At 37.3% G+C, this 26,639-nt stretch overlaps 1 protein-coding gene across 2 annotated transcripts; it reads right to left on the bottom strand.

Annotated features, from left to right (window-relative positions):
* Window positions 1–394: 394 nt before the first annotated feature.
* ccdc186 (coiled-coil domain-containing protein 186) lies at window positions 395–26,625 on the bottom strand. 2 transcript variants are annotated; one of them, XM_086139636.1, is made up of 17 exons: window positions 26,502–26,625; window positions 24,931–25,181; window positions 24,188–24,327; window positions 23,731–23,857; window positions 22,379–22,507; window positions 20,102–20,314; window positions 19,899–20,018; window positions 18,251–18,355; window positions 17,499–17,597; window positions 15,755–15,841; window positions 15,518–15,660; window positions 13,816–14,071; window positions 13,327–13,516; window positions 12,099–12,179; window positions 11,415–11,643; window positions 6,741–6,960; window positions 395–2,854 (listed from the first exon to the last, which is right to left on the bottom strand). In XM_086139636.1, the coding sequence occupies exons 2-17, from the start codon at window positions 25,159–25,161 to the stop codon at window positions 2,771–2,773; spliced, it is 2,454 nt and encodes an 817-aa protein (XP_085995762.1). In that variant the 5' UTR covers window positions 25,162–25,181; window positions 26,502–26,625; the 3' UTR covers window positions 395–2,770. The 2 variants fall into 2 exon arrangements, with proteins under 2 accessions (XP_085995762.1, XP_085995760.1); XM_086139634.1 differs by having other exon boundaries at window positions 24,188–25,181.
* Between the last annotated feature and the right edge of the window lie 14 nt (window positions 26,626–26,639).

The raw sequence follows: 26,639 nt of genomic DNA, 5'->3' as shown, positions 1-26,639 counted from the left end.
TAGATAGATGTAACATTTTAATGCGCTCAGATGGAGAGACCCAACAACCAAAACACAAGGTTCTTCATGTGACCTCTTATATTCATCCCTTTCAATTTTATGTAACTGTTCCACTGTTCCATTTCTCTTAAAGTGGGTTACTTATGGGCGGCGCAGCAGTTGGCGCTTTGGTCTCACAGCATGAAGGACCCTGGTTCGATTCTGTTTGTCGTCCCGGTAACAAACTGACAGGCAGTGTCGCATGACCTCCAGCACTGCTGACACTGCTGCTTTTGAGGTTGGCCTTCCACACAAAGGGTGATTCTCAAGAGTTGAAGCTATCGCTGTGGAAAACAGTACTTCTCTGGACTGCAACTGGAAAACACAAAATAACAGATGAAAATGCAAGGGTGTCTGTGATTCAAGAGAAAGTTAAGATAAATCTTTTATTCCCTGGAAACATCTTATATACAAACAATCCATAATCAGCATTTTTAAAAACATACTCTTACAGAATGACATATCTACAACTGTATATTATAATCACAGTTTGAATAATCCACCATATGAAGCCAGAAGAATCATTGCACAACAAAGTCAAAACAAACAAAGACACTAACTTTTCATTTCAACATCACATCTTTACACTCATTTCTTCATGTCCATATTAGAAGCACCAGGTTCATCCACATAATGCTGCAACATGGCTTAATTTCAAGGCCGCAGAAAACCTTAACCTCAGATCAGTAAGTACTTTCTTTCCTCTTAAAAAGGCTACAAAACAGAAGAGTATGTGTTTTTGCTATTTGCTCATTTGAACATTTTGAATTACCTGCAGCTCATTTGATTCACTGAGAGGGGAAAGAAACCCATCCTATGATGCAACACATGGCCGGTATGTTTAATCACAATAAGTGGCATCAGACACAAGGGTACCCTTCGCAGTCACAGGGAGGATTAAAAGACGCATGACCTTTGTCCACCTCATGGTAGCACCGAAGTACATGGGAAGGGGATCAGCCTGTAAACATTCATGAACCATAAAAAGCCTGAGAGGGAATGATGCAATCAGATAAAATTAAAACCTCAGACACTTTTGTTGGACAGATATCCTTTGTATACCCTTCATCTTGTGTGTTTTTGCGAGTGTGTGCAACCTGAGAGGAAATGAGCAGCGCTTGAGTTTCTCGGCGCGGCCCTCAGGTTTCGGCCAAAATGCAAACCCTGGTTTTCCCCTCTGTATGGAACAAATTTCAATAGTCATTCTGGAGAGACTGCATAAGCCCTGATAACTGAAGCATGTACATCGTACACAAAGTGTAAGCAAAAGCTCGAGAGGTTTAAAAAGGCACACATGCAGCCGTGCACACATAGCAAAACACTTACACAGTCATACTGTATGTTACACATACACAAGCATTAAATCGTTGCAGGTGCACAGACATGTTCAGAACAAAAGACAAAATAAAAATGGAGAAAGTTAATGAAAGGAACAACATTGCACTTTGTCCCTGGATATTTTTGTAGATTCCATAGGCTTCCTGAGCTACAGCTATCGATTTGTTCTCTTACATTCCACTGAACATGATTTACTTCAACAGACCCAGTGATACTACAAAACGGGGAGTGGGGGAAGGGGGTGGGCGAGATAAGAATACCGTAACATTTAACTCCTTTCTACGCATTCCATTTATACAATCTCTTAACATCTAAGCGACCACTTTGAAAACAAGAATGCCAGTGATGCATTCTATTTTAGATCTGAAGCAGTTTCAGACTGAATCAAATAAGCTGATGCCTGTGTGACATTTAAACAGACTACATTATGAATGAAAAGAGAAATATTTGAGGTATTTATCACAAGATTGCTTCAAATTAAGAGCAAAAGATGAACTGTAAAAAAGATCAAAAATCAAAGGGCTAAATTCATCAAAGAATTATATTTGAATAAAATAAATTAAAAATCACATTCAAAAACAGCCAATGTTCAGACAAGTTCTTCATTTTAAGCTTAGCGTGATATTCATCACAGATTTTCTTCAGATTTAATCAGCCTCAGAGTGGGGTCGTCCCTCTCGGACGGTGTGGAGAAAGAGATACACTTGGCTTCCTCGCTTCTATTGTGGGTGTCACACATGACTGGTTCTGCTGAAATGGGACTTTAAACAGTTTGGTCGCAGGTGATGGAATACAAAAATGCCTCTCTGCTTCTCTGGAGCTAGGTATGGTTTGTTTGTTTCAGTTTGACTTCACACATGGAGTGCTGGGAGGGAAAGGTGGTGAGAAAGTCCTTCGGAAATACATTTGGGATACTGGCAGAAACTGGCCGGTTTAATTTCAGCAGACAGATCAGCAATCCGCTGTGAGAGAAATGTCCATTTTCTCATACAAAGAATCCGTCTACAGATCTGGTCCAAATGTCTCCATTGGTGCATGCAGAGATGTTTGGAGTAAATTGCCGTGAAAGGGTTTTTAGAGTTTTTTTCTTTTTTTTTTTTGTTTAAACCTGGTGGGGCTCACAGTGCTGGGCAGAGGAGGCTCTGTCCAGCTGACAGCTGAGGAAACGGCACCAGTGCCAGCAGATGGAACAGTGAGACTTCAAGTAAGTTGAGACACATGTTTCAACAGGTTATCGGAAAAAACAAACTTCGGTGCTACTGGCACTGAGAAGAATCATATCTCTCCATTTGTTGTATGTATAACTGTACATTAGATTCTGCTCATCATTCAAAAATGTGGATCCCTCAAAAAGTCCTTGTTCACTTTTGTCCTTTTTCCCGGCATGGTCATGTCACTTTCGACGCGCATCATCCCTGGGGTCTTGCTGCTGTTTTATTAGCCTCTCGATCTCTGCGCCCAGTGTTTGCAGATTCTCCTGCAAAAAATTGTTTAATTAATTAAACAAGCCAAAACCAAATTACGTGACAAAAACAAAGGAAAAGTTTTTACATGTGGTACCGACTTTCACTACAAGTTTTAAAGGCCACTGAACAGATTCATATGACCTCATTCTGGCATTCAAATAGAGTTGAACAGCTGTCTGCTTTTGGCTTGAAAGTTACACTGGTCCTTCAGTTCATCAAGACCAATGATAAGAAGAGCACTTTGGGAGAAAACAATCCGGACTGATTGAACCCCCCAATGCTTATTTTCAGATATAAGTAAAGAAAGTTATATGAAAAATACAGTTTAAATTAATAGCATCGAAAAAAAGATCACTAATTTAAATATGGGGGTAAAACCTTTTTTTTTTCTTGAATTCCGCTCAAACAGATAATAATCCAGTTAGCTAATTACATAATTATTATTATTAGATTACGGACACTTGAATACTACAAAAAAATATAATGTAGAATAATTTTTAACAAAATTTGATGAGGATAAGTAGCTAAGAATTCATTCTTTTAATCTGCCAACAATTACCACCTTCCTCATACTTTTCAGCAAATTTCGAAATTTTTCCTGTTCAGAGCTCAGAGTTCTGGCTGCAATCTGTTAGGTCCCTATCACCAGCTCGTGTGGCCAGACTGCATTCCACAAAAAAGGAGCTCTCCTTACAAACACACCTCAGTCTCTGCTCTGGATGCCATTACTCTATTTAATATGAATATATCACTTGTAGCTATGTTTACATTCTACATCCCAAATAAAGAATACATCACTGTTAAGACCGTTTCAATTTAGAGCATAAACAACAAAGCAACTGCCGTGGTGCCATTTGTCTTCCTTTATGTGGGAAAGGACAAAAAAAAATGGTCAAGAATAAACATTTGCTATTCAGAAATGGGATTTAGAAATAAAATAAATAAATAAATAAATAAATATATATATATATATATATATATGTATATATATAAAGCAAATGTCCTCAAAGAATACTGAATGTTTGTATCATTGTGTTTGTTTCGATTGACTGCAGCCAATCTATTACTTGTACAGACTTTGAAAATTTTACATGACAACAAACAGCACACAGTGACAGTTTAATCAGTTTGCTGCCTCTGTTTGGTACTTTCTATATGATTGATCATCAATTGCCAATCATTATTACTCTACAGAAAGTAGCAGCTGCCAGAGAACATAGCTTCTAAATGAGGCAATTAGAAGCGATTTAAGTTTTAACATCGCCTCCTCAAGAGGAGTTTGACATAATGTCAGTCTGTAGGAGGATGCTTGTTTCGGAGGTATGACAATGTTTGTTAAAGTGTTCTTTGTGCTTCCATCAAACGCACAAATACAGAATGAGACATAATTAAGAAGGCACTTGCAACACTTTCAGCCGAGTGGTGATATGAACACTCTTTCTCTTATTGTCTCATTTCAGTGGCTGCATTAGGCACTTTAATCCAGTTGTCCTTTTTTTGGCAAGCAATGTAGACAAACATATAGTGAGTTTATCAACCCACTTTTCAAGGCTTGCATGTTTTTCCTGAGAAACACAAACCAATGCTGTCTAATTTACCCATCTCCCTGACTTTGAGGGTTATATAAATGGTGAAAGAAAAGTGTTTAGACTACATTTCCAGTAGGTTTTCAGCAGTCTATGTCAGAAATTGTCAAAATTGGGTACTAGTAAGACTTACGTTACATGAGCTCCTTCTAGTGGTTTTATTCAATTTCTATTTCAAAACATTGAAAACATTACAAGTGTCAAGCCACTGAAATACCCATGAGTATTAAAAGTATTTATAATGGTTTAGCAATTTTTATTTTACATCTTTTCAATTTTTATTCTTTTCCTGAAATAAAACAAATGTTTTCAATGCGACACAGCATTAGTGGTAGTAAAGCCGCCTGCAAACACCCACAACCAGCCGCAAAGGGAACAAGATTCCATATAGCTAACATGATATATGGTGTAAAAAAAAAAAAAGGGGGGGGGGGGGGGCGCTGAACAGAGCTATTTGGGGAAAAAAAACAAGGATTGGGAGGAGTGCTTTGATCGTCCTTATAGAAATTAAGTAAATAATGGAGAAAAGTCAGGATAGAATATTCTTAGTTGACATTGATTGCCAAAAAGGTCTTTGGGCACTCTGGAAAATTGTGCCAAAGATTAATTATAAAGGTGTGGTATATTATAATAATTAACATTACTACATTACTATATTATACTTAGTTAATCTCAACATCCCTTTCATGTTGTAGGTAGTAAAAATGTTGAGTGCAACTTTTATTTATTGTGTACTGTATTTCCAGGGCTCCAAATTACGTAAACTATAATGATTGAATAATGCTGATCTTGTGAATGACCATAACATAAACGGAGCATTGTTAAATCCAGTCTGAGGACTGTTTGGAACATGCGCAAGATGTGAACTTACAGCAACTAAATCTATTTTAACAAATGATACATTGACCAGAAATAAACAAGTCCCAACACGTTGCCTTTGCCCTGGTGCCATATTTTATGATGGGGAACAGTGAACCATCTGCCCAAATCACCCTGAGACAGCTGCTATTATAAACAGAGAAGTGGAACAGCTTTATTTGTGACTAACACCAGGAAAAACATTTTAATCAAAACCCTCATTCAGTCAAATTTAAAAGGGCAGCCCGAAGACAGAAGTCAACACAGACACAACTTCAGCTTGGTGATACCTGGGAGCTGGAAACCTATCCAAATTTCACCCCCTCTGCTTTTATACAGCAGTTGTCAATAATTCCACCAGGTAAAAATCAAGCCATCATATTTAATTGTCAAATTCCTGATACATAGTGTTAAATCATCATGTATTTCTGTCAGCCTGTTCAATTGAGGTCACAGGAAGGTACATTGGCATGACACGGTACTCTGTGCATTCCTGTCGCCTAAATCATCTCATGACTTCCCTTTAAAGTTTGAGGAAAATATAAGACAAATGTGAGGCATGTGAAACAATCTAATTGTAGCAACAATCGAATTATAATATCTATTATATTAAACTGCATTAATACTAAGAAGACCAACAAGGGGGATGTTTAAAGAGGTGCACTGTGTAATAAACATGTTGTTCTGGATTTGAAACAGGGAAATACCTCAAAGCTCCCATCCAGCTTGTTACTTCTGGTGATGTATTCTATTTCCCATGCTGATTTTACTGAGGTAAAGAAGTTATATCAGATTTTATAAGAACAGAAGAGGTGTTTCTGATTTTGTTCCTACAGTTAGATGTGTAAGCTGCAATGCTTAAAATTTACTGGCCAAGTATGACACAGAAAATCCACTTCCTCAATTATGTACGAGATTTTTTTTTTCCATTTTAAGCAGTGGGTCGATAAGTAGGATTGTTTGGGGATGTGGAAACAGAAAGGGCATCGTGGTGAAGTAAGAGACATGTTCTGTTCAGCAGCTGAAATCATAATTTAGAAATAATGCATACTCATACGTTCTGAAATTTGTCCAGAGGGAAAAGGAGTAAGTGATATTTTACCGTTTCAGCATAGTAATTATAGGGATCTTGGGATAGTATTCGGGTATACTTTACACTGTAGGGGAAGGGAAGGGAATCTCAGTATAAGCGCACTTCGAGACAAAGGAATTTTTATTAAACATAAATTAGAAATGAGTTACTGTATACACAAATAAAACATGACCCCACTGGTCAAAACTGAACAGACACATTTTTAGTTTGTTTTTTTCCCCTCTAGGGGAAAAGGGTGCCTTTTTTTCCCCATTAGTGACTTGAAGTAACCAAATGCTTATGTAATCAACCACCTTCCATTAGGAGAACTTGATTGTGTCCTGATTATTTGATGAAACTGCAAGAGTACAGAGAACTTACCTTCAGAGTGATGTTCTTCAACAGTGTGTCTTCCAACACAGCCTGCAGCTTTCTGTTGATCTCCAGTGACAGTTCCAGGGTTAGCCCACTATCAGCCGGGTGGGAAGTGTACAGTGAAGCCATGATGCCACCTCGTCGGCTAAGGTGTACCTTGTTAATGTCCGATGCCTCTGATGAAAGGGCTCCCGACTCTTCCCTTAGTACATAGCTCTGGATTATTCTGTGGTGGGAGAAGGTTGACGAGATGAGTAAAATGGTGTACCTCAAAGTAGAGAAGTCAAACAACTGCATGTCGTTAAGTGGATATCTGGGCAGAGGACATTGTGAAACAAAACCTTGTGAAAGAAGCTGAGCCATTTCAAGCACTTCAATAGGAATTTCAAATTCTGGTGTGCAAGGACACATTTATCTATAATAATGAAGAATATAATACAGCCAGATGGAGAATGAGAATGAATGAAAACAACACCACTGGAGTGGGCTGCCAAGATTCTCTTAATTGACAGCATGACTGCATCGATGAAAGAAGGTGAGATATATCTCCATTACCCGCACACATTTAAATTTAAATAGGCATATTGTGTTGGATGTTAAGCTGGGCCTGTTTGGGAACAAACACATTTTAAAACAAACTCTTGGCTACCTGTGGTCCAATTTTCATAGGGAAACAAAGAATGCTCGAACAACAAATCATGTTTTGAGTGAGAGACAATATTTTATCTCTGTTTTTGTGAAAAAGAAAACCCCAAAAAACTAATAAAGCTAGTGAGGGCAGTATGAAGGGAATTTGTTATTACTTATAACATCTATTTCCTGAGTGTGAGGAAGCTACACTATTGTCAAAGATAAAAGAGACATTGAGATGAGTGAGTACGCAAGTAAAGACAGTTAAGCCTTATCACACAGAAAAGTTGAAGAACCTCATTTCTGTCACATGACAAGTCATTATGCAATAGCCTTTGATTCCTTATACTACTCTGGAATATTCTTCCGAGGATGACACTGAAACAAAAAAGCAGCCACACCACCAAGTCATGTGAATCTATTGATTTCAAATTCAAAGAGCATGGGATTTTGTTTAGCTTTGTTACTGAACACAGTAAGAAGCTATCAGAAGTCCACAACTCTCACCCAGTAACATCAGAACCAAACCAATGCATGTCAAGGGGTAAAGAACTTTTACAAGCACACTCAAAGGATACTAACCAAAGTGTTGACAGCTCAGAGATGGTTATTAATCATCTTGATTGAAACAAAAACACCACCATTAACAAAAAAAAGAAACACCTATATTTTCCACAACTAAGACCATTCTCTGATGAAATGTCTTGAAGAGTAGAAGTGTAAAACAAGACTATTCTAACAACACCTCAAATATTTTTTACAAGCTCTCGTGGTTTCAGTTCTCACATTGGTGCATCGCACAGCAATCTATTACAGAGGTTAATACAAACAGAAGAGCCAAACTGCTTGGGTATGGTACGACATGGGTAATGAGAAATTACTTCTATGTAGACAAATCCTGGTGCATAACAGATTTTACCACAGTGCTAAAAAAACAGAAAATACTGGAACATGTCTGTTCTCTTTTAAGAACATACATCACTGGCATGATAGATTGATGTTACACTTCTTTTGGACAAGCTGATCTAGTCCATGTTAAAAGCATACTGGTGACTTCCGCTAAAGACATTTCATAGCACATCCTGCCTTAAATTCCCAAACCATTTAAAAAAAAAAAAAGTTCAAAACTATGCTAACTGAAAGTTTAGACTGAAGGATAAAAATCTCAAATAAATCAAAATGCATTCATTGGCATAGGTTTGTGGTACGTGCATGATTGCTTAGTGCAGAAGGGATTTTTTTTCATTTTAATGAGAAATCTTTCACAGAAGTCAATTCAAACAAAAAAGTTCAGGGCTAAATTTGTACAGTATAGTGTTTGCATTCCAAGCTGCAAAAGAAACACAACATATTGTAAAAACAAAACAAAAAAAAACAAACAAAGAAAAACACGACCACACTCAAAACAAAACCTTAATTATTTACGCTTTGCAAAGAAGCCACCATTATTAATTACCCTCAACCTGCACACTCACACACAGCACCTGGGCTTGCACAAACATAAAATGAAACTTACCTCTAACTAGACTTGCAAGGGTTCATATTTGGACCCCAGTTCCATCACGACAGTGGTTAGTAAAAACAAAAAAGCAACAGAAATTAAGGATGTGGCCATTGGCATGCTGAATGGCATGCACGGGTTATCAGGAAGAAGGAAGGTGAGTGTCAGGTCATGTATGACAGACAATGACTCTTAAGTTTTACAATTATACTCCTTGTCCTGAAGTCAAGTCTCCTTCAATACCTGGATGACAACCTACACAGAAACACTTGAAATCTAATCTGATGTAATTATGATGTAATCATTATAGCACTAACACACATTAAAACACACACACTTTTCCCACTGACTTACAAGACGTCCTAACTAAAGTCAAATGGGACAAATATGCCCACTGGATTTCATGAGCATTCTAGGAATTCTATTCTCTCTTCAATTTAGCGCTTCGAATATCCAGGTGTCAGTGTTGAAGGACAGACTTCATTATTATCAAAAGGATGCTGCTACCACTGCAAATGTTTTTACTCCTTCACCTCGATTCACATATATGAGCATTGCATTCAATGATCCAACTGACTTCTGTAAAGCATACAATCACACCATAATGAAAAAATAAACAAGCAACAAAATGTTCTCAAAAACAATACAGCAGCAAAAATGCAAAGTTGGAGGACATCCAAGGTCAGCAACTCTGAACGTTAATATCAAAATGTTCTTTCACTATGTCCTACATGCTTAATCTAATAATGTGGTTACCTATTCTAAGTTGTTTCAAGATTCTGTTTCTGTCATCACTTTGAAACAATGTGTAGCTCTAAGTACTGCAGCAGGGTCTAATAGAGATGCAAAGTTGCAGATGCATCACATTTCAAGTCCTGTATAACAGCATGCATAGGGAATCTTCCTAAAAACAGAAGAATATTGAAAGGAATCCTACATAGTAGCTGATTCGGTTATTCGGTCTCTAAACAGAGGCAATACTTGGAATTCTGAATGCATACTGCAAAGACTGAGCACTGATTTTTTTTTCCTGTACTGGTATGCATTATTGGAGTTGTAGTTAGCTCAACTTTTCCTATTGCTTCCATATGTGAAGCTCAATGTTTCAAAGTTTTGATAAACCAATGTGTATTTTGCAGTGTGGTAGTTGTCAGATGATAATTCAACAGGCTTCATGCTGAATAACACTATTTCTTCATGTCAGCACACTTTGAAATTAAGAATTGCAGTCCATTTCTTCTATAATACTAGTAGTACATTGCTATGATTCTCATTATCAAACTGCTAAGACTGAAAGTGGCAACTAAGAAACAGTTAGATTGTGATACCCATATACAAGAAAAGCTGGATAGTATTTTGTTGAGCTTCTACTAGTTTTGATAATTTCTCATGATCCCCCGACACATTGGAATGCACATCTCCAGGTTGTTCAATGGACTTAGACTTACAAGTCAATATCTATCAGAGTCCTTCGGGGGGAGGTAAAGAAAATGAAAAACCACACATTCACATCCTCAATACTGGATACTGAAGCCCCGCCCCTGCTTTGCTGAGAGTTATATTTAGCTCAGCAACCGTGGGATTCGCTCTCAATTTTAACTCCTGAATGTAGGTTGAGGCTAATGGATTCAATCCAAGATTATTGGTGAGAAAACTTGAAAATTGAGAAAGAGGAAATAATAAATCAAATAGTTTGGTCTGATATAGAATTTCTCTGAACTGCTTAGATTGATCATAAGTGATCAATATAGATTTTGCTCTTGTAAGTGAAATTTAGTGTATGCAGGCACTTCGAGCCTTGGTGGATTGAATTATGCGGAAAATGTGTCATTATAAACCCCTTTGCAGTCTTCTGGCACTGTTCCACACTTCATGTCAATACATAAAGTAATTATGAGTGAAACATCAGTCAAATACTTCATTTGTTTTAAGTGCTAGGCAAGGGTATGAATATTAAAGACCAATAGTAATACAATCTCCTACTATGACTGAAATTAAGTTTGTCACAAAGGATGACGCTTTCCTAAGATGCAAGACAGATGCAGCAGTGAGGCCTTGGGGCAAAATCTCAACACTGTACAGCTTATCAAATTTAACAGAAGCATTTTTATACATGGTGTGTGTACAACACACACACACACACACACACACACACACACACACACACACACACACACACACACACACACACACACACACACACATTACAAAAGGTACATTCTAATATCTATCGATCTATGTATCGATCATCTATATAGACATCGAGAGAGAGAGAGAGAGAAAGAGAGAGAAAGAGAGAGACAGACAACAAAAGGTAAATTCATTATATATTAGCAAATGTGTCCATCAAATTAAAACGGAATCAACATTGAAAACCTGCTGTATATAAATGAACAGCCAGTAGTGTATTGTCTTTGTCCTTGTCTGTTTAACAAGCCAACGATCTTTAAATGGATTTCATAATTGAATGGGCCTGTTTTGTGCACTGGTCAAATTGCTCACCAAACATTCTTTCACCGATCCTGTACATTTGCCCATGGGTCACTCACTTGGTCTTTTTGCGGATCTCCTCCACAAGCTGCTTGATGTGATCCTCCATGAACTCTATTTTTTCCTGCTTCCGAGCCAGAGCTTTCTGCAGACGAACAATGCGCTCCACTAAGACAGCTTTGTCCACCTCAGGGAAACTGTCTACAACCACTACTGAAGGACCCGACTGGCTTTCTGGTGACCGCTCTTCAATCCCACTGCTTCCACAATGACGTGCATTTAAGGAGCCTACAGAAAAAGATGATCTCAGAAAAACATGATCTCAGAGAATTGACATGACTTTGGTCAGGATACCAGAGAACAATTATTTTTTATAATGAAAGCAATAGGTACCCTTTTCCTTAGACTTCATCAGGAATTGTAATTATTGCTGCTTATACAGGTCAATAGTGTAGATAACATAGGGTAGTGAGTCACAAATGTTAGGGTTTACGTTGATGCTTGTTTTCTGTGTGATTTTGGGGTTGCTGGGAATAATGTGGGTGTGGTTTGGGGTGCAATAATTTCTGTTTTTTTTTTTTTTACCTGGAATTGAGCAGGAAGTTACATTGCAGGCTCGTGTGGCGTGGCTGTAGCCAACAACAGCTATTGCTTATTAAACAGACGTTTTACCGTGTTTCCCTGACTAAAACGCTACAATATAATGTATTAGGTAAAATAAGGATCACATTCAGAAGTCTTACCTGAAGAACTGGATCTACTCCCCATACTGCTGGCATCCCGGTCACAGCCTCCATTCTCAACCTGCTCCAATCTCTTACGAGCTGGAAAACATTTGAGGTTGGTCAATAATACAGTGAAAATTCTTTGTTGTAAAGATTCTGAAAACATGTTAGCATAAGTAGAAGTGAGAATTATCGCAAAAATAATGCACTCAAAAACAAGGTTTACTTGATGAGTCCAAACTAAAATGCCCTTTGAAGTGACAATGTGAATTTCTGCTGCTTAATGCATGTATTACTCAATACATCATTCAAATACTACCCTTGTTTCAACAGATATATAAGACAGATATGATTAATTAAGAAACAAAGCCAGCCTTGTAAGAATCTTACTTCTTACAAACAGTTAAAATGAAGTAGATTCCAACAAAGAGGCCAAAGTCTAGTCAGCAGAAAATAATTGCCTGAAGTAACTGGTTTAGTCTGTGAAGGTGTCTACCTGAATGATGTGATAGAGGTTGCTTTTGAAGCAGAGTGCAGGCTCAGCAAATCTTGCTAAGGCTTCACAATTATTATATAGGAGTCATAAAGTCTGACTGCCACATTGGTGATTGATCACATGCTCTCCAAAGGAAAAATGTCCTGTCCGATAGACAAGCTACGTGAAAAGCTTCTGCACACAAGATAATAATGCTGAACTTCATGCCTCAAGGTTACTGTGTGTGCCCAGAGAATCAAGTAGAAGTTGGCTCTTTATAATACTAGCATGACAAATACTGTTATTGTGCTCGCCTCTAATCTCATGTGCATTGAACCTGTTACAAAAAAACAGCCTGCCACCAGACACTTAATAAAAGTAGTTAAAAAATGATCACAACAGCACAGTTGGATAGTGCTAATAGGGTTGTCATCTTTTCTTAGCAATTGTGTTGGGATGCTATACATGGCAACATATTGCGCACATAATCTGTGTTTCTTAAAAACACTTGCAATCATTCTTGCTAGCACAAAAATAAACTTAAGGTTAAAAAGATTCCCAGGTCTTAAAAACACAATTTCAAAACTATTACAGATGGTTGGCCAGCCACATATTGATCACATTTAAGCAATAATCAATGAAAACAGCAGTTGGTTGTCAGATAACCAGCAAGCATCTCAAATGCCACAAGACAATCAAGTGGAAACCTTGATTTCTGAGAGTTACACAATAATTGGTCCAGAACCGCCTGAGGTCAGCTGCAAGCCAAACCTTGTGTTAGTTGCTTTGTCAAGTCCTTAATGTTGGCAGCCTGCTTCCTTTTCTGAGTTACAAGCTCATCCCTAAGCTCTTCAATGCGTGTTTTTAGCTGGGTCACTTCTGATTGCAGCAAGGTTCTCTCCTTCTGTAAGTCCTGTACCTCCCGCTGCCTCAACACCTCTTCCTGTTTCAGCCGCAGTGACTGCAGAAACAAATTAAATAGAGAAAATTATAATTTATACCATTAATGGACACCAATGTTAGAAATAAGTTAGAAATATAAATGCTTATGAGGATGGCAGATCATCCTTTCACTGTCTGATTTTTTTTTTTTTAATTCAAGACTAATCATCAAGGAACAGGGTGAAAAATCACTGTTATCAACAACATCTAAAAGGATGAAAACATAGATTTCATAATGACTTAAAGCCAATTAATTGTCCTTTCTGTGTAAGTTAACGGTTTACTCTAGCATGATTCACTTATACTGTAGCTCCCAACCTTGTCATCTAACTGGCTGTTGGTCTCCTCCAGCTTTGCTTGGTGCTCAGTGAACCTGTTTGTAAGCTGGTCAAGCTGGGACTGCAGAGCATTGCTCTCTGATTGAAGTTGGGCATTTTTGCTGCTCAGCTTTTCAGTGAAGCCCAGCAGCTCTGCCTCACGCTCCCTGCTACCCTGCACGTCACGCTGGAGGTCAGTCATCTGGTTGTTCAAGGCATCTATTTCTTCACGATGAGACGAAATTTCTTGTTGGTCACTGTACAATAAAATAGACCAAGAGGGTTTAGACAAAGACAGCAGTCAGATTTAAATGGATATTACTAAAAACAATATGGGTGAAAAATGCATGTTCTTAGAAATGCACTTCAGAATGCACTTCTTCATGGACATACTTATTGCTTATTTTTTTCTTAGAAAATATAGGTTAAAAAAAAAATCCTCAAGTGAGAATGGGAATGGAAAAAAAAAAACATACAGCAATTAGCGTTGCCCTAACCTTTGTATGGGATGCTAGCACATACACAGCAGCGTCTTAGTTAGTGGAGAAGTGATATTTCTCTCTCAGGTTATTTGCATAGTTGTCAGAGTCAGATACTCAAAGAGGGACTTCGGTCTTTTTCTGACCAATGTGCTATATCTGTCCTTGGCCTACCTTTAAATGTTCTGATATGGTAATTGGGGGGAAAAAAAAAAGACAAGAACTATATAACCTATACAGTGCTATGAAAAATATATCCCAGAAGAACGTTTAAATAATTTAATCTGGCATCAACTTTAAACATGAATAAAGCTTGTTTAAGTAAATGAACTGCCTGCATAACAGGAATTATCACATCAAGGTTTAAATTCCTCTCAAATTATGCTCTTATCAATGAAATATGAAATATTACTTATGATGTATAATTCTCTTTATTCTCAATAGGACATATATTTTCAAATACAATACAATAAAATGTCAAATAAATGCCTTACCCTAGCGAGTGATAAATTGATGCCTCAAAACTGATATTGACCTGAAACAGGTCAGTTAAGATCAAATTCATTTGCCAACATCTTGTACAAGCCAGGGTCAGTAAATTTGTTGAAGACCTTGGATTACCAGTAAGAATTTAAGATTTGAAAGGGATTGTTATAGAGCATTTTCATTATTCAAACAAGAAAACACAAACTAGCGTATATTTGGCTTGTATTAATATCTGTGCACACTTACCGTGTTTCATTGAAATGCTCAATACCCTGAGATCTAATTGCTACATTTTCATGCTATTCTACAATATTATTATTTTGTATTTCAATGTATAGGGCTTTATCCTAGATTTATTCAAATACAGAGAAGTGCCATAGCTCAGAAAATCTGCTTAAGAGGACTTGTTGTTTCCTGTTGATTTTAACACGTTTTTAACTGACATATTGCAGAGAAAAAATCCTGATTCGAAAATGATGAAAAAGTAAATCAATTTAAAAACAATTTTATATTAACAAAATATTAGACCCTATTCATTAAATCACACAGTACATTTTACCATAAACTATATGGTACATTTTTCGATAAACTGGTACTTTTTTTTTTAATACTAACTATTGTCATTAACTTTTGCTTTGCTTCAGCTGCATTAACAAAACCCTTACTCTGTTCTTTTCAACCTCTATCTGTGTTTATGTCTTATAATGTTCCTACTTAATTTGGTGAGAATGTTCTAACCATTGATGCTGCTCTTCGAGTGCAGTGATTTCATCCAGCTTTTCTCTCTGGCGACCAATCTCAGCTTTCTGTCTATTGATGATTTCCCTGTACTTTGTCAGCTCATCCTCCCAGCGGGGTCGCTCATCCTCGAGGCACTTTAACTGTAAAAAAACACACAAAATAAGACTGGTGCACACGCACGCACGTGCACGCACACACACACACAAACACACAAACACACGGCTGAAGACCAACCTTAGTGCGGAGAGTAGTGAGCTCATCCATTGCCTCTTTGTAACTCCTCTTCAGATCCTCCAGCTCTTTTGCCTTCACTCTGTGCACCTGCCAAATAGTTATTTATAAACCAGTTATTCATAGTTTGGTCTATTTTCTACTGTACTCAAAGCAGCTTGTTTTGACAACCTCTTAAACAGAAATGTAAAACAATATGCAAAACAAAAAAAGTTTCCTTTTCTGCTGATTCTAGTTTGGATGACTAATATTTCACCAATTCACTTCTGTCATTATGCGCAACACCTTGAATAATCACTTCTGAAAGAATGTTACTTTTTTTAACTTTTTGCCGAAAATCACGGAATTCAGATGTTGGATCATTAACTGCAGATATTTGTTCTCTCAATCTGATAGAGGCATTAATTCCGATAGTTTTGTGTTGAAGTCAAAACAAATGTAAAAGCACAGCTTGATTATATTTTGTCTCATCTTTTTAACAAAGCCATTAATGGCACCGCCACAAGTCCGTTTTTCCCAGAAGCAATCAGGAGCCCCTGTTTTTCAAGACAACATCCAAGTAATGGAGACAGTGGCAAATGCATTTTCTATTTGCTCAATCCATTTATTCATACACATCTCATTTCAATGTTAATGGAGATCCAGCTGTTTTGTTTGCATAATTTATGAGTGAGCTGCATCATTGCTTGCACATAACACCCAGCATAATAAACATAGGTCTTGCCTGATGCTTCATATATATATATATATATATATATGCACGCACACGCACGCGCACACGCACGCACGCACGCACGCACGCACGCACGCACGCACGCACGCACGCACTAAAATAATAAAGGACATATGGAAAGAAAAAAAGGGCGGGCTATAAAAATTCCGTAAATAACTTTAAAAGCAGCAAAGCAACTGAAATATGATTTTTGAAGTCATAATTTCAGATTTACAAAATATTACAAGAAGCGTCTTAAGGTAAGTGGTGAGAGGGAAAAAAAAATAATGACATAAATGAATACAATGTTTTTTTTTTATGCAAGACGGATATAGATCAGTGTCTGAGAGAATGCTGATTCTCATAAAACCTAGAGAAATCAAGTTGAGACTTGGACTTCTAAATCAAACCCTTTGCATTGAGGACAACCTAATAGCATTGAGGCTTCCTATCTATGAATTCAATTTGACACAATTTAAAGACCTTTAAACACTTTGGTTCACTGCACAAGAGTGTCATGCTGAGAAGAGAGTTGTTGAATTGCTCTGCTGCTTGATATTGACTATTTCTAGACTAGTAATTTTGATGTGCTATTCCCTTTCGAAAACAAGAGGGGAAAAAAATAGGCCACTGTGTGTGGACCGGGACCATGTTCGCTCTTGAATGCATGCAGAGCCTATCTGCCAGTTCATTACTGAATTCCAATTAAGGCAATTACATGTGCGGAATTAATGGAAACAACTGAAAATAAACACATTTGTAGAGTAATTGATCTTGAGATCATCAGTGCTTAATTCAAAGTTATATATATTTGGCTGTATTTCCAATTGCTTATTCAATACCTGCCATACATGTATAACCTGGATCAATGAGAAATAGTGAATTAATCAGTAAAAATACCTATGGGCCTGGTACATAAATTAAAAAAAGTAAATTCCAAGAATGTTTTCAGTGTGTTCATATTTAATGGGCCAATATAATGATGATCCAGATCTTGTGTTTACGTATGTGTCTCCATAGAAAAACTGGTGTCACCTCTCGTTGGTCAGTTTGTTCTTGCTTGTGTTTCTCCAGTTCTCCTTTGGTCTCTCTCAGTTTTGCATCCAGCTCATTGGATTTCAGCTCTTCTGATTCCTGGAAGAGAGATAGGAAAATTAACCAAAGAAAGAAACTCTGCATGATAAAAAGAGATTTGGGTTTGAAAAAACAGAAAAGACAGAATTAAGGGGAACATTTCTGGAAGGTCAGATTGAAAAAAAAAAAAAAAGCAGCAACTAGAACATTTGGAAACATTTTCTACATACTATATCAAGAACATAACACTTTAGTCTGGATATATAAATGGTACAGACTATGATTCAGCTTCAAAAATTGTATTAACAGAATTTTTCATGATTTTATGAAATGCTGATTTTGTTTAGTAAAAAATTACAGACTGCTCTTTACAGCACACAGAAGTTGAGCAGCTCTTTACCACCATCATAAGGTAAAATAGAAAACTACTGTTCTGCCAAAGCAAAATTTAAAAAAATCTCCCAAGCAAGCTGAATCATATCTTTACTACAAGATACATTTATGAATGGATATTATGGACTGAACTTATTTTGCACAGATCAGTAAAATAAAAAGTGAATATGCTCTTTAACAGCTCTGTGTTGAAATAAATTTTCGATGACCTCACCAATATTTATTTGCAAAACACATTTGCACATAAAAATTCTGATATATTTTATATTTCTAAGACACAAGTGTTAGAAAATTATATGTATTCATGAAATTTACCAGACCTGATATGTTCGGATCATGTCTTGGCAGTTTTTACGGATCTGCTCGGTCTCTTCTTTAGCTTGGGCCAGTTTGGATGCGGTCTCTCTTAGCTTGTCTTTAGTCTCCTACACAGAGGCACATATAAACATGCTTTTGATGAACACCTGAGCTGATTTGGAAAAGAAATTAAAAGTTAAGATTGAATCTGACAAAAGAAAAGCATTTAGATGAAAGCAAAAGTGAGCTATATGTTGTTTGTTGCATTTTTCTGGTAGATGCATGTATATATTGACACACCAAGAGTGATGAATGCGAACATAAACCACTCAAACCAAACCACAAATAGATACAAATGTTTTCGCTCCTATGGGCATCAACTACTGAGTTATTGCAGTATTTTCCATTTTCCATGGTGTAATTGCTTGGGGCAGTTAAAAACAAAACCATTATTTTGTAATGGACAGCTTCAAAAGATGGCTTCTATTTTCACAAATATTTCCTTGCATGATTATTACTGACAATTTTCACCTTATTTCTTTTTGCCCCTGAATAAAAATACACACCTAATCATGTTTTTATGGACAAATAAAATGCACGGTAGGGATGTCATTCCTGCTTGGAAATAACCAGGGGGTATATATCACTGATAAACAACAAGGGTGGTTTCTAGACCAAATGAAGATAATAATATTGTCAGTATTGTAAACTGAAGCTGCAGTGATGAAAAACGACATCAACGTGTTAATTTATTAAATTCATGCTCAATTCAAAATTTAATTAAACTTGCAAAATAAAATCAAAAACAACAAGTTGGAAATGTCAGTTTTTCAGTTCTTATATCTGTCTTTGTTTGGTAAAATTGTAATATTTGCATTTGAGGACAGAGCCCCTGGCAAAAAATAAAATATATAACAAGAAAATTGGGGTGGGGGGGATTTCCCTATTGTATGAATGAGAGAGCAAATGGTTGTTTGTCTGTATATATGTATCCCTGCGATACATATATACAGTCGAGGCTGTACCTTGCCTCTCTCCCAGTGACAGCTGGCATGGGCTTCATTATACTTGGACCCGAAATGTAGGATAAGTGGTAGATAATGAACTAATGAATGAATAATTGTTGAAGAAGACTTGTAGTCGGTAAAAAAGATGAATTCAACTACTGCTCAGAGATTGGGACACATCAAAATAATTTATCTATAGATAATTAAATGTATTTCTCCACATCTTAAGTGGATATGATGTATGAAGATAAGTAAAATAGGACCATTTATAATTATTCATTCATTACCTATGCCACTATTCCTGTAGTCAGGGTTGTGCTGGGGCCAAAGACAATTCCAGCTGTCATTGTTTTGGAGGCAACATAAACCCTTTTACTTTTAATAAATCACTGGACCAAATATAGACATATAAGCTCAATCATACATTTGGGCAATTCAGGTTCATGAATTGAGGAGAAAAATGCAAGCACATACAGAAAGGCACCCTGTCAGAATCAAACCAGAGACCTTCTTCCTGTGAGGCAGAAGTACTAAACTCTCCACTTTATATTAATTTCTTTCAATTTTGCCTTTTGCCCTATACTTATATGATTAGAATTATAAAAAATTCAAATAATAAATTTTGGATTGTGTTTTGCCTCTAACTACCAAACCAGTCACTTGCCTTATGACAGTCAGCCTCACTTTTGAGTTTGTTCTGGGCCCATTTGACCTTGATAAGATGGGAATTGTTCTCTTCCTTCAACTTTTCCACCTCTCGATTCAATCTGCTGATCTCCCCTTCCTGAAAACAGCAAGAAGTAAAAAATTAAGCAAGAAATGGCAGCGCTAAAACTCAGTGCTGGATGACTTTCAATAAAAAACTACCTTTGCATCATAAAACTGTTGCAGGCGGCCTTTGTCCTGGGCCAACTGGTTCCCTCTCAGAGCCTGGCGATCAACCTCCTTCGTGGCCTCCCTCAGCCTCTTCTCCAGACTCTCCTTATCCCGTCTCAGGTCAAGGGCCTCCTTTTCCCCGCGCACATATTTCATTACCATGGTCTCCTTGTCTTGCCGTGCTTCATCACATTTCTTGCTCACCTGGGAGAAGAGAACAATTTATATCACAATACATATATACATAAATTAACTCATACAAACCACCAAAACCTTGGTTCCTTATCTGCTTTTACTGATGTATTGTGTGAGAAAGTTCTGTGGACATTGGAATACTCTGCAAGGATATGGCAGAGGAGGATTTCATGAGCTACTGGTACTTGACTTTCCTTTCAACCAACAAAATCTTTGTTGGCAAAAGGGACAGATCAACAGATGGGTGGACAGTCTGTTTGTATTGTTAATTGTCAACAATACAGATTTACTCTGCAAATATTGACAGGTGGGCATTCTGGTGCCTAATTGGGCTGCCGATTCCAAAGATATTTATATTTCCATCGCTTTGCACACTGTCATTTTAAATGTTATTTATTAAGTAGTAAAACACTAAAGACCAATTCAATGCAATGGCTTACTGATATTACAACAGTAGAAGTAGATTAAAAGAAGAAGTCATTCTCATTGTTAAGTCATGCATTGATTATGTTAATTGTCTTTTGCAAAAACAGGGGCCATTGCTGGTGATTTAGTCTGATTGTTTTCTGACCGTCCTTTCACATCTGCATATTCATTGTTAATGCCAACTACATGCTTGCAGCCTACAACCAGTTTGCCCAAAACCTGTTTTTGAATTTCAAATATGTCCTTTTTTGTAGTGGCAATCTGATGTGTGGGAGAAAGATCAGAAGTGAAACTTCTGATTCGTTCACACTATAAATAAAGACTACTTTTGTCATTTTTTTCTACTTATATAGTCATATATTTCATATCACAATTTCAAGGTTGCTGTTTCACACAAAGCAGAGTGTGCCTACTTTGGATTATTTTGATTTTGTCACTTAGTGTTTTTTAACTGAGATTAGAAAAGAAAAAATAAAAGCCTTTATTAGTTCGTCTGAAGAGAAATTCAGTTTTAACAGCAGCTGGGGCAGTAAGGATAGAACTAAACAAGTCAGTTCCAAAAATAAGCAATCTCCTTTGATAATTCTACTATCACTATCCAACCGAAACATGCAAGAAGGGTCCACATCTTGAGGGTGATGCTGCCATACATTTCAAATTTAAGTTAGTCCACTTGAAAAATATGGAAAGCTGAACCACCTTCAACAGCAAATTAAAACCAATGAATACATATAGGGCACACAAAAGATAAGAAAAAAAGATAATGGTTTTATATCGTCTTAATGAATTTCAGTTAGTGGATGCCTAAAAATCCTCAATACATAGATACATACACATATCTGCCATGAAGTATTATTTATTAAAATACTACATTTAAATATCCAGTGCAACAAAGAGTGTGGAAAACAGGTGAAAAGACAGGTTCAAGCAGGCTGGAATGGGTAGAGAAAAGTGTCAGGGGTACTATGCGATAGAAGACTATCAGCCAGAATTAAAGGAAAAGTGTATAAGATAATGGTGAGACCACCCATGCTGTATGGCTTAGAAACAGTTACAATGACAAAAAGACAGGAGGCAGAGCTAGAGGTTGCAGAGATGTCGATGCAAAGGCTCTCGTTGGGATAGACCAGGATGGATAGGATAAGGAATGAGTCTATCAGAGGAACAGCACGTTAGATGTTTTGGAGAGAAGGTCAGAGAAGCCAGACTGAGATCATTCGATCATGTGCAGAGAAGGGATAGTGAATATATTGGTAGACGGATGCTGGAATTGGAGCTGCCAGGCAGGAGGTCTCGAGGAAGACCAAAGAGAAAATCAATGGACGTAGTGAGAGGGGACATGAAGGTAGTTGGTGTGAGAGAGGAGGATACAGAGAATAGGGTTAGATGGAGAAGGTTGATTCACTGTGGCGACCCCTGAAGGGAAAAGCCAAAAGGAGAAGTAGAAGACATACTTAAAATTCTCAATTTATTAGTTTTTATCAGCAGATGATTAAATGGCTATCTCAATTACCTACGTATTTAAATCAGATCCAACTATACTTTTTAATTATTTTGCAAACATTGTAAAACAAACACCAGGCCATTTAAACAGTTTCCTCTTAGGTCAAAGTGATGAGTTATCTTTTCAAGCAGGTCCAGTTATACCTGTTCAAGCCTGCAGGTCATCTCCTTCTGCATCTGCAGGAAGCCAGCCTTAGCCACCTGATCTTGATGAATAAGTTTTTCCCTGGACTCCTTCAGCTCTTTGAGTAGCTCCTCAACCCTTCCCTCCAACTGCAGATACATACACATATACAGGCTAAACAGCTCGTTGAACAACATGTGAGTCAGATCTTGGCTAACCTGCTCGACAGGATGACTTGTCATAAATTGTTGTGAAGCATAGCACAGGCATAAGGGATGCTGAATGGCATATTTTAATCCATAATCATAACGTTTTACAACTCGACAAAAAGATATGATTATGGATTAGAATATGGATGTAAAATAACTAAAAAAATGCTACAATAACTCCTTTAATTTTCTTTCTGAAAAATGATCACTTTTAATGCCGCCATGTAATACTTAAATGACAATCTCTAAAAAAAAAAAGTTTATACTAGTGATCTCAAATCCAAAGTTTTAAAGACAAAACAATGCCAAAAAAGCTGGCATTAGCCCAACAACATAAAATCTATCCTATACTCTGCACAAGGCTTAAAAAAACACCATACCCATATCGGAATGTATCTATTTTTTTTCCTCATATAGAAGCAGTGGTGCTCAAAATAGACCACTGTCAAAGACAGGACACAAAATACTTTTGTAAAAGAAACTTTGAATATAAAGTAATTTGACAGAAATGATGACAGTCTCATTATGTTGTTTAATTGGGACTTTGGATCATTTTCTTCCCCCAATTATGATAGTATGCATACCTTTGTCATTTCCTTTCGTACATGGGGCAGCTACACAATATTTTCCTTCCAGTTTGACCTTCTTCCAAATAACACAGCACTGTTACTGGAGTGATGGCTAGAATTTTTTCTCTCAAAATGAAAAATTAATTCAAAAGAAATCAAATTTCCTCCTGTTAATATCAAATTGTTGTTTGGTTTTTGCTACATGAAAGAAAATGTTTGCATTTTGAATGTAATTTCTTGCAAACCAGCATTAAGTCATTATGTCCACTCACAAAAAAACAGCAATTCATATGGATTTGTCAGTGAAAGTGATCTGTTTTGCCCTTTGCAAAAAGACGCAAAATATGCAGGCACTGTATTAAAAGTATGCTTATCTGAACCACAGAGGACATCCCACAATCATTCACATGGAGAGCTTCCATCTTGACTTCAACCATATGATCATTAGGCTCTTGTTTCTTTTTAAAAATTCTATGTTTCAGATACAAACTAGTGTAATGCCAAACAAAATCAAACATTTAAGTTCAATTACAACTTGAACCACAAAACTAAAAACTTGAAAAACACTTGAGATCATTAAAAGACTAAACCAACCTTTTTAATGGTGGCCACATGGAGATTTTCTGCCTCTGCTTTCTTTTTTAGCTCTTCCCTCATTTTGTCCTTCTCTGAGCATATACCCAGTATCAGCTCCTGGTGTCGCTTGTTCTCCTCAAGCAGCCTACACACACAAAAAAATTCAGGTCAGATCAGTTATAATACTAGAATTATTGCTCAGTGAAAATATGCAGGCAGTCATCTAATTCATATTTTAAAAAAGGGCTTAAAAAAAAGGGCTTAAAAGCAAAATTACTGTTGTGAAAAAGCAATAGCAATAATTAAGGGGGTTAATCTATGCTAAACTGACCTAGCCAAGTTGATTGCTCTACAAGACACAGGCCAAATACATTGTGTACTCCAGTGACTATAGAAGCGCTAAGCACATTAATCTAAAGATATGCTGAAGAATCATCATAAATAAATTACAAATGTTAACACACTAAAAGTTTACCTTTGAATGGCTTTTTCCTGTTGTGCATACTTGTATTGCACACACTTTTCAAAGACTATCATGCAGCCCTCTTGGTCTGTGGGAAGTCCATTGACAGAGGGGCTCCCTTTCCTCTCACCATCACTTTCACCCTCCTGCAGCTGACATGATAACAGTTCAGACTCCAGCTCATCTAACAGTGACTCCTGTGACAGTGAGCGCTGGATCTGGGACATTAGTTTTCTGCTACAATCGGTGTCAAATGGGCTTGAAGAGGAATGTGAGGGAGCGACTGTGTTGGCACTGGTTTGTGGGCTGGAAGCAATGAGGGAGCTGATGGTATCAGAACTAGGAGTAGAGGGGCTATTAAAGATCCCGGATGTGGTTGTGGAATCAGTGGGTGAGTTTTTTGAAGTTCTGGTAATGGAGAGGGGGGATGGTCTCTCAGGTAGTCCATTGTCAGTTGTCAGTGAGGGCTCTTCGGAGGAGTTCTCAGTGGTAGCCACTGAATCCTTCATTTCATCAAATGTCAGTAAGTCTTCTGTTGTTCCTTCAAGAATGGCAGATGAACTTTGTACGACATCATCTGAAGTAGTAAGTGGGATCATCAAAGTACCATTGGACTCATTTGGAAGACTAAAAGGACATTTTCCATAATCCAGGGAAATACTGCCACTATCACAATTGTTATCAGCAGTCAGCTCGTCCCCCCCACCTTTTTCCTCAGTGCAAATTTGAATTTCTAGCTTTACTTTTGTATCCACCTGATCATCTGTCATAGTCTTGATTAATTCAGTAAAACACTCTACTTCATCATTTGCCTGGATACACTTCTTGGTATTCTTGTCTGCACTGTTTTCAGAAATTTGCTCTAGTCTTTCGACTTTAGGTGTGGCGTTCTGGAACTCCTTCACCGACGTTGATCCCTCTGACACCACTTCAAACTCAGATTCTTGCAATGTAAATGCAATATGGGCAGGACCAGGTTGCTCCATGATCCCTCTCTGGATCAAATCTGTCAAACAGGAGGGAAGCACACATTAGAAGAAGAGAGAGCAATGAATAATATAAATATCCAGACTTCTACACATATGTGACAATTTTCAATGAGTACACAGACATAAAAATCCTGAATGCCATCAACAGTATTTTTAGTGTATTGTCTGGGCCTTCGACTGAGCACACATGTATCACATTTCCAATAATGGGATAAAGATTTCCTCAAAGTCAAACCACATTCGTTTTGGTACATAGTAGGAGGCGTGGCACTGTCAACACCCATGGTCATAGTTTCAGGCACAGGCATGTGCCACTGAATATCAAACAACTGAGATGAGTATTCATGATTGTTGTGTGAAAAAAAAACAAAAAAAGAAAAAAACATCCAACATGTTTTATAAAAATATTTCTTCGGGAAATGTCTCAAGGGATTATTGTCTTAAAATAACATATAACAAATGATCACATAGAAGACAAATCTATTTCTTTCATATTTTACATCATTTTAACAATTCATTGTCTATAATCTTACAGGTATTTTTCCAGTTAGAAGAAATAAAGTTCTGAGCGACAGCATTTTCTCTCACATGATAAAAAACCGACTGGCAATAGCTTAACCCCATCCACAATAGTGGTTTACGCACCTGAATTGTGTTAGTATCTCTACGTCTGTTTTGAAAACCCTTTAATACCATGACCGAAGATGTAACTCCCTATATTTTGCACCCATGTGACTTATATATATTTGATGAAAGTTCGAGTGTCAAAAAATTGGCTTATTCCTCTAAAGGGGGCACCAATATACCTCGTCGTAAATAGTAACGTTCGAAGCGCAGCAGCTAACGTACGCAAACTGTATGTTGTAAGCTCCTGTGACAGGTGTCACACCGTAACTGCCAAATTAATCAATGTCTTCCTTATAACAAACCCAACTAAACCCCATACAGCTGGATTGTTGTGAGTAATAACAGTTGGTCGGTGAATTATCTGCATTTATTGCCTTTTTATTATCGCGTCAGTACAATTTGTGTCAGCTCAACCGAACTATACTGATGATAGCATCAAAGGTTATTAGCAAGCTAGCTTTCTAATAAGGCGTCACGGAAAACACAATTAGTGTCACACCAAGCATGTGTTGCAAGGAAGCGGCTCTTACAAGTACCAGTTGGCCCGCAAACACATTATTTAGTGCACTGTTTACCTCCTCTTGCTATACTGCTGATAAATGAGACGTTAGCTCGCTTCAAGTTAAACCAGCTATCACCTACTGCAGCGAGGAGAAGCATCCATTATCAAGGAAACCCACGTTACGATGAAAATTAAAAACTTCACTTACCCAGTTTGATAAACCCATGTGTAGATCCGTTTTCTCACAATCGTAATCGTAATAGAGGTGAACTTTGCTGCCTGGCCAGCTGATGTCCTGAAACAAGTCTTTTGGCGTGACACATCAACAAATATGGCCACTGCTGGG

Source organism: Fistularia commersonii, chromosome 32 (assembly GCF_037954325.1).
Source record: "Fistularia commersonii isolate RoL2024-O1a breed Wild chromosome 32, RoL_Fcom_v1.0, whole genome shotgun sequence".
Taxonomy (NCBI): domain Eukaryota; kingdom Metazoa; phylum Chordata; class Actinopteri; order Syngnathiformes; family Fistulariidae; genus Fistularia; species Fistularia commersonii.
The sequence above is the reverse complement of the archived record's forward strand: the minus strand, read 5'-3'. Positions and strand labels throughout refer to the sequence as shown.